Source organism: Aplysia californica, unplaced genomic scaffold (assembly GCF_000002075.1).
Source record: "Aplysia californica isolate F4 #8 unplaced genomic scaffold, AplCal3.0 scaffold01573, whole genome shotgun sequence".
Taxonomy (NCBI): domain Eukaryota; kingdom Metazoa; phylum Mollusca; class Gastropoda; order Aplysiida; family Aplysiidae; genus Aplysia; species Aplysia californica.
This window is the reverse complement of record NW_004798843.1, coordinates 33394-42957: the sequence shown is the minus strand read 5'-3', so window position 1 is coordinate 42957 and position 9564 is coordinate 33394. Positions and strand designations below refer to the sequence as shown.

General features: G+C 39.1%; 1 protein-coding gene across 1 annotated transcript; it reads right to left on the bottom strand.

Annotated features, from left to right (window-relative positions):
* Positions 1-1336: 1336 nt before the first annotated feature.
* On the bottom strand, positions 1337-9342 carry LOC101854921 (probable serine racemase). The gene is made up of 8 exons (XM_013090837.2): positions 9148-9342; positions 7768-7809; positions 5885-6051; positions 4991-5075; positions 4173-4299; positions 3660-3710; positions 2522-2649; positions 1337-1396 (listed from the first exon to the last, which is right to left on the bottom strand). The coding sequence occupies exons 1-8, from the start codon at positions 9334-9336 to the stop codon at positions 1337-1339; spliced, it is 849 nt and encodes a 282-aa protein (XP_012946291.1). The 5' UTR covers positions 9337-9342.
* Positions 9343-9564: the final 222 nt, after the last annotated feature.

Below are 9564 nucleotides of genomic sequence, written 5' to 3'. Positions count from 1 at the left end.
ATAGCAGGTCACAAGAGAGTGACAAACATACAAAAGAAGTAGAGGAAAATGACAATAGTAAGGATCAGGAAAGAAAAAGCAGCAGTTCCCTGTTGTAGTTCAGGCACAGTTATGAGCGTGACATGAGTCAGCCCATTTACAATTCTACTATGCTTGAACGAGAAATGCCCCCCCTTTGGGAATGGCCTAAAGACACTATAGTCAGTGGCACTGCCCCGGGGGGAGTTAGAAAGCATTTTACGGCATCTGCAACACAATTAGGTCAGGGTCCTATAAGTGTAAAAAATTAGAGTTGTTACAAGAGAGCAATAAACACAAAAAAAGGAGAGAAAAGAACGATACATGTTTGATAGGAAAGAAAGAGCACCTGCCAATCACCCATCAAAAACAAAAACGATAAACGTAGAGAAATTGAGTAGAATCAGCATTTTTTTAAAAATTATTTAAAAAACAAAAACAAAAAAAAAACAACCCAAAACGAGTAGTCAGCATCAAGCAATAATCAGGCTTTCAGAACTTACCAGCTCATGAAAATAACAAGCCATACAAAATCGAAGAGGCATGTGAGGCAGTGTGGTGAAATAAGGCGCTCGTCAAAATACAGAAATTGAAGAAACAGGCATCTTTCCGCCAGTTTGGAAATTTTCTATCCAATTTTTATTTTTTGGCTCAATCTCTTTTATGTCCATAAAACACATTTCCACGTGAATTTAGCAAACCCCATTGATAAATGGCAAAAAATATGTAAATTTTCAGTTTTCTAGGACTCTTTGGCTATTGGAAATACCAAACTTTGGTGGGCATTTTCTCAGTAATTCTACCTTTGACACCACTTCATTCAATCGCAGATGTCTTGAGTTCTGTTTGAGATAGATGGATGTATATATCTATTCCATTGGAAGCAAGGCAAATAAATCAGCTTTCAGATGATACCAATAACTCCACATGCCCACAAATTGACGAGCGCCTGATTCCACGGCATCCTGACACTGACACATACTTTAATTAAAATTAATCAAATTAATTTCAACCATTAAAAAAATGAGTATTTATGCCCCAATGATATAATTTAGATCACCCAACCCAGGCTGAGAGGGATATTACACTCCAGCAGAAAGACCGAGGTGCTCGATAAAAATGCTCCCCACTCTGAAATCAAACTCAGATCTCCTGTGTGCCACAACGAAGTGCCTAACTGCTATAACAGACACCGGTTATTGCAACCAGAACAGGCATAAGCACATTAACCTACAGGGAGACAGCTAACCTTCAAACACTGTTTACATTGAAACCTAAAGGAACTTTTTGAACTAAAAGACATTCCAAATAAGAACACTCAGTGTACCTTCATTCTCTCGAAGCTGAACTTCATTCCTTCAATAATTTCTTCATCACTCTGAAAGAAAAAAATGGGAATTAGGAAACATTTTAAATTTACCATAAGACAGATGGACAATAGTGTATCAAGTGATTGAGTAGTCGAAAAACCCTCAACGAATTTGTCTGACTCTGAACCAGCAATGCATTAACAATAACAGTCAGGTTTGCACAACATGTAAAGTTCCGGTACATTGAGCTATAGTCAACCTGTAAGTGTCACAGATTTTTCTTTCAATGTAAGTGTTTTCACGTCCCTTTCAAGACAATATAGACCGTTTAGGAGGTGGGCTTCCGATTCTGCCTGTCAGCGTCAACTCGGGTTGAGAGAGATACAACATCCCAGCAGAACGACTCAGCTACACAATAAAATGTAGGTCAAGTAAACTGTTATAAGAAACCATATGCAGTTGAAAATATCAAACTCAAATTACCTGGGGGCCACTGGAGTAGAGTCTTAGCGAGCCTGGGCAGCCCCCCCTCCCCCACAAGTAGAGTTTGAGCGAGCCTGGGCAGTAAGCACCCCCCCACCCCCCACCGAAAAAGTCTTAAGTATTTTTTAAAAGTACAACTGATCTAATCTTCTCAATTTTTACATTATTAACAACACATTAGAACACATGGTCCTTTTATATCTGCCCCTTGCTGGCAGAGACCTGGCAATTCTTCCTCTTACACAGCTTATGGCATGAGCGAGAGAGCAAGTGAGACCCTCGACATGACTAGAAGACACTCATTTGTAAGTTTGGATCTGTAATTTGACAAAGTAAAGTTCATGGCAGAGAGGAGTGTTGGTTTTTTTTAAACATAGATACAGTTGGGCAAGGATAACATGAACACCAAAGACTTGAGATCAGAGATAGCTTGTACAATATATGCCATTTCCCAACTGAACCGCTGTATTTTCTTTGTATCCACACCACTGTTTTCTAAAAGAACTTACAGATTTGTCGAACAGCTCAGCCTGAAAACCCCAATCAAATGTTTCCTCACAATAGTAAAAAACAACTGATCAAACTTGGGAAATATTAAAATAAAACTTTAATGTCAAGTAGGGACCCCAAAATATCCTCCTGAGGGCCTTAATTAGCCAACAGACTTTGAGTTTGAGGCCCCTGCATCAGACTATCACAAAACCACCAACCATCTCAAAGACGTCTTTCTCGGCCAGTTCCATGAGTATGGGTGTGGTGATGTAGCCCGTCTGCTGTAGCCGGATGCCGTCTGCAATGGTGTCCAGGTACTGGGGCGGCCCTTCCCAAGGACGCTTGCCTGGGGATGTCATGGCAGAGAGCACTCACTGATAGTCAACTGTTTGTTAGATTTACAGACACCAACTGGGTCCATTTAAGAAATTATCTTTACACCCACAAGTAGCTCCCCAATCTCGTTGCTTACTAATTTTTTACAAGAACTAAAAAATCTAACCGTTTACAGTTGTTTGTAAGGAGATGGTCTCTGAGCTCTCTCAGACCATCAGCCAGACTTTTGGTTCTCTGCCCATGACTAACAACAGTTTAAGGCCACACATGGGTGTTTGGGGTCCAGTCTGGGTTTAAACAATGTTTTTTCAGTCTTTAGAAACTTCCCTTTAAAATTAAGTGCTAAATCCAATGGAAGTACTCCAAAAGCTCTATTCCAAAGAGATAGCTCCATAAAGTTGGTAACATTGTGAGCCAATACAATGCTTTAAAGCAATTTTGAAATGTTTTTGCTCCTTTCCTCAAAATGTTAATTTCTTGGCCTTATAAGCCAAAAACTTAAAAAACCGTTCAAGATAGAGACATGAAATTTGGAGGGTAAGTGCACCAAGCAAATCCAAATAAATAAAATAACGCTAGCTTTTTATAATTTTTGAAAAGAATATAATTTAATGATTTTTTTACTTTGCTATTATGACTACTTATGTCATTCGCTAATACGCAAGTCTTCTAAAAGTAATAAAATTATTAATATAAATGTACAATTTCAAGAAAAGCTAGTGTCATTTTGTTAAGATTTGTGTGTAGATTACAAATATATTATAATGTAATTAGTTCATAGATAGCACGGATGGTTTTTGAGTCTTTAGCTTTTGAAAATAGTCCTTCAGATAGCCTGGTTTCACCCTAATTTGCCATTTCTGTGATGTAACTGATAATGGTTCCCAAAACTTAACATTTTTAATCCGTGAATGGAATACTTTGAGAAAATGAGAAAAATCAGGTAAAATTAACTTCATTGTAGATTTTGGTGCTAAAGAGGTAGAGTGTGGCTTTAAATCTTTTTCACGGTGCACCTACCTGTTCTCAAACATTCCTCCAGTCGCTTCCCTTTAGGAGCCACGATGAATACTGAAAAATAGAACTCGAGAATTTAGTTTTAGATTGAGTTTTACAGTACAAAAAGCACAAATATGTCACATAAGTGTAGAAGATTAGAGGCGTTAATAGAGAATAGCATACCAAATAAACAATTTTTTTAAAAAGTAATAAATAGATTAGTACAGTCAAACCTGCTTTAACAACCATCCGTCTGAGACAATTACTAGTACACACGATAACTTCCCACTTCCTCCCTTGGTTTTTTCTAATATCATAATGACTCTGACATGGTTAAAGACACCCACTTGTCCAAGTCTATGACAATCACTTTTCTCCTGGCAACTCAACAGGTGTCCGTCTTGAACAATTTTGAGCGCATGATATAAATGTTATTTAAAATAAAAACCAAAGCAGAAAATGGCAATATGTTGACAAATTGATAACCATAACCTCACCAAAGGCAAGTAGAACAGTGCATAGACTTTGACCTACTTTTGATGTCCGGTTTGATGGTCTTGGCAGCGATACAGATTCCCGAGGACATCCCACCTCCACTGATGGGGACCAGGATAGCGTCCAGGAAAGGCACTTGCTCCAACAGCTCCACAGCTATGGTGCCCTGATCAAACAAAAAACTTGGCATAAAGAAAACAGCAGCCTTCTTTGCTTGTCACTTTCAGATAAAGTTAACATTTTCTAAGCTCTTCGAAATCAATACATCTACTGAATAGACGCTGAATGTGCATCACTGCCGCGGCTTGTCTACCCAGTAGACACTGGGAGTAGGCCTGATTCTTGGTGAAAAGAACAGTTTCTCTCTTATCCAATCCAAATATTTACAAGAAGATAGGAAAGGAAGAGGAATTTTATGTGTGCTCTAAAAAAAAACAGTGAGAGCCAAGCATAAGTATTATATGGCGCTCATAACTTCATACGGTCAAGTGTGTGTGTGAGACACATATTAAGCATTGTTAGTTTGGCCAAGGAATTAATTTTAAATTCTGTTGGGTTAATTATGTCAGAATGTAAATGAAGGGTACAAAAAAACAACAACATGATATGTCACTTTTTAGTATTTGGCCAATATGAGTTGTGATGTTGGCTGGAAAGTGTTTTCCAGCCTCTTCTGTCCCATTTGTGAGTAAAGTAATAAAATGTAGTGAGTTACTCAATTCCAGGCATAAAAAATAAATTCTGGAAAAAAAAAAACAACACATGAGTTGTCAAGCTTCTGATTTTTGCTTTTCTCAAAATGCCAAAAAGTGACATACTTTGTTTTTCTCTTGCACCCAACAGACTAAAAAACCAACCTGTCCAGCAATCACATCCACGTGGTCATAAGGGGGAATTAACTCAAAGTTCCTATCGTCCTGTACTTTGTCACAAGCCTCATTTCTGTGATTATCAAGAAAAGAAGAAAAAAAATAGGTAAACAGAAATACAGTTGTTTGCCTGGCAAAACAAAAAAAAAGGAATGGGTAGGTCAGTCAGATACACTTGAAATAGACACAGAGACACACACACACGCACGCTCACACACACAAAGAATCAGCACAAGGTCATGACCACAAAAAAGAAGGAGGCAGACTAGAACAATAGAAAAACAGCAATAGAAGTAGAAGGTGTGAACCATACCACAGCATCCATGTCAACGTAGAAAGACATAATATATATTGCTTAATTATTACAATCTGTGGCATGCTGTATATTTGTGACTGAGAATGGAGGTGAAAACTAGAAGATACTGTGAAGCACAAGTGGATCCAATTAAAATCTTATTTTCCCAACTATCTGCATGCCTTCTGAACATCTTCAAATCAACCACAACTCAACACTTCCACGGAATTTCAATTACATGGCATGCCTAGAGTGACATAGAAATAATCCTTGCTCTAGCAGAGTAAATTTCATATGAGAAGCAAAAATCTATTTGGCTTCATCAAACCGCAACATAGCACTCGGCAGGTTGTTCCGCTTTGTTTCTAACATTTTAGAAACATTGTTAGTTAAAATTCAGACCTGTCTTATATTGATAATATGAAATGGATAAATTAATATCAATTCGTCAAATAAATTTTAAAAGATATTTCGCTGGTTAGCCGGTCTTATCGGAAGGGCAGTGATATTCTGATTGTTTTCACAACTTAAATTCAAAGTTCAACAGCAAGCACTGCACAATAAATTCCAGAAAGAAAGACACTTTCCTGTCACTGGGCTTTGGTCCACATTCCAACAGCTCTGCTCCATAGCCTCGGATTGCATTCTTCTTCACATCAGGAGCCATCTGTGGCACGACGACGCAACACGGGAGATTGGCTCGCTGGGCGGCCCATGCCAGCGCCTGGCCGTGGTTCCCACTGGAGTGTGTCACCTGTGGTGACAGGGATGTAATTGGTAAACCAGAACAGCGAATGTATGTCTATCACGCCACCTTCAATTGGTCATGGCCTATTATCTCTACTAAGTTAATTCACATAGAGGTCCTACATTGAAACAGGACGTGAGGGCACATGGTGTGTTTCATGACGTCACTGGCACTGGACGCGCATTCTTTCTACCTTCTTTAACTAATCTTTCGTCTATACGTACTGTATAAATGTTCAGTGGATTACATAAGCTGACAACTGATAATGTAAAAGAGAAAACGCAAAATACATACAGCCTGCAGCTCAAACTCAAACAAATTGCAGTTACTGAAAGATGTAGAAGAGATGAAAAAAACTTTCAAAAGCTGAAATTTGCAGATAACATGGCATTTCACCATTCCTAATTCTATGCTTCCAACAATCATCGCTATTTGAGCAAATCTCTCAAAACCAAAAACCTGCCTACATATGAAAATCTGACAGTCCTTCAGAATTCGGTTTAAGTGCACTCCAGTGTATTCAAGTGCAGCTGACTTTACTAGGGATAACAAAATCATATGTTCCACGACGCGATGGAATCAGGCGCTCGTCAATTTGGGGGCATATGAAGTTATTGTACTGTCTTAAAGCCTGACCGTTTGCCTTGCTTGTAATGATAAAAATATCCATTTATCTCCAATACAAGTCAAGATATTCGCAATTGAAGGAGGTGGGGGTTGCCTGGTTTCAGTGGTAAAATAAGCGAGAAAATGGCCGCCAAAGTTGAGTTATTTCCTTAGTTTGAGAGCCTGTGGAAACTGAAAATTTACATTTTTTATGCCTTTAATCAACGTTTTTCAGTAAAAATTCACATAGAAATTTGTTCTTTTTTTTTTTTTTGGGTAAGTGTTTTACGGCGCTCGCAACTGCATGAGGTCATATGAGAGCACAGGACACACCAAACATTTTCAGTTGGTAGGAAATTTTGAATTTTGCCCGGGTGGTAGCCGAAGCCTACTCTATCAATTTTGGACCACCAAGGGATCTTCAACATGCACAAAGTGCACATGGGACCTCCAAGATTTTTGCCCTTGTACGAGAAGGCTTGGTGTAGATCTTTCCGACCATACGATCAGGGGTGTGGCTGGAAGACAGCAGTAAGAAGGCACCAAGGAGAAGCAGTAGAAAGGCTGCAGAAAGGAAGCAGAAAAAGTCAGGAGCTCAGAGGAGGGGGGAGAAGGAGATGAGGGGGGTGGGGGCAGAAAGTGGAGGTGAAAGCAAATGACAGAACACTGCTAGAGAGCAGGAAAGGAGGTGAAAGTAGACAATTTTAGAGAAAAAAATTTTTTCGTCGCTACCAGGATTCGAACCCGGGACCTTTGAATGAGAGGCGAACTCCTTAACCTCTAGGCCACAAGAGCCCCCTATTTGTTCTTTAATGGGCAGGAAAGGTGTTGAGCCAAAAAACAAAAATTCGATAAAAATTACCAAACCTGTGGAAAAATGTCTGTTTCTTGACTTCCTTTATTTTGACGAGCGCCTGATTTCACTACACTGCCTCACATATTATTTTATTCTCTCTATTAGATGAAATTTTTTAAAACTTTGAACAATCTCATGAAACGGAACCTGTTTCAAATGTTAATATAAAATTCATCACTACCATAACAAGAAAACCAAAATCACAAGAAAACATCCCTGTCCCGTCCGCCCCACCAGGCATCAGGATTTGCTTTACTCACCACTCCGTTGACGTTTGGTTTCACTTGCTGACACTTCAAAACCTGGGAAGATAAAAGATAATGTAGGCATAAACTTTCCAGAAGAAGAAGAAGTGAGAAAGAATCTAAAAAGAACCAAAACGTGTTTTAATTCTACCAAAAATATGCATTCACATAGTAGATTATAGAAAAACCAAAAAATGAACACAAGTGTAGGATAAAAATGATGTTGACTGAATTATTGTTATTGAATGAAAGGGGAAAGGCAGTGAGTTTCCATATATTATCCAAGAGACTTTTCTCCGAACATTCGGGAAAATAAACTTGAACTCTATTTCTCCTAACAATTTCCGTACTCAAGATTTTTTTGGTTATTTGCGAGATTTAGGCGTCATCTTTTATTCTGCCATTCTGCAAGGACTGGGAAAAAGCTTCTTTTTTTTTTGCATCAAATTCAATTTCTAGAGCTAGGAATTTTTAAAAGTCTGAATATTCAGATACTTCAGTTGTGGTTGTGGCAATGTTCCCAGACTTTACTTCATTTGAAAATACCTTCAAAACGTACTGAAAGAAAACAAGACTGATCAACCTTGGCATTATCCTATTTTGCATTTAGTCATCAAGCAAAAAATAAAATCCTTCATGTAAAAGAAAAATCCCTCCAGGCCCCACCCCCACCCCAGGCCTAGTTCACACCTTAGGCATACAGAGTAATACACACACACACACATGCACATTCACTATCACACACACACACACACACACACACACACACACACACACACACACACAACACACACACACACACACACACACACACGGGCCACTCCATTCATAATTATTATCAACAAATCTCGAGAACGGAAACCGTTCGGAGAAATTAAACAGAGTTCAAGTTTATTTTCCCGAACGTTCTGAGAAATAGAGTATAGAGCCGGCCTTATCAAAGGAGAAACCAATTTTATAAGAAATAAAGCAGTCAATTTAGACTAATTTAGCGTAACTGTATACCCCATAAAATTTCACGAAATGGCCCACAACTCGTCTTTAATTAAAAAGTGTCAAAATGGGGGAGGGGGGAGGAGGAGGGAAAAGGGGGGGGGGGGCATCAATTATGATTTTCTGCCTTCCTCAACAGTCATGCCGATGAGACGATCCCTGCTTCTACTGATCTAACCAGAGGTAACATTTGGCACACACTCCGTAGGCCTATGTTATATTGTCACCTTGAGCCAAGTCCTTGAACCTGCTAAAGGTAGACCAAAACGCAAGGACGACAACAGGTGAATAAATCGTTAGTCGAGAAAGCAGAAAGGCAGAAAGTGACAAATGACAAATGAAAGCGAGGAGTGGTTAGTCAGTAATAATAGCGGTTAGGGCTAGGGTATGTGACCAACGTACGGCATTCAACGCTCCACGGGCTTTAAATGAACCCGACTTTTGAAAGTTTTCGCATTTGAAGAACAGTTGTCGTCCACATTTCCTATTTGCTTGTTCAGATGTGAAGATAGGAGTTTTGTGAATGAACGGTGAAATCCTTTCCAGTGCTTTGAGCACATCGACGAAAGTTACTCCACACGAAGCTGCCATTGTTTAGTTGCTATTTGACCTATGGCCTTTCACTTTTGACCTTACCCACCCTCTATGGCAAGTGAATCAACCAATCAGGGAGAACGGGTCACAAGGGACATAATCCTCAATTAATTCACTAAAGGTAGGCTAGCGGATGGCAAGTTGTAGGCCCTATTACTATTAGCAGAGACTCTTCTCTGCAATTAGCAGTAGATTAGATCTGTTGATCCAGATCTCTATAAGTAG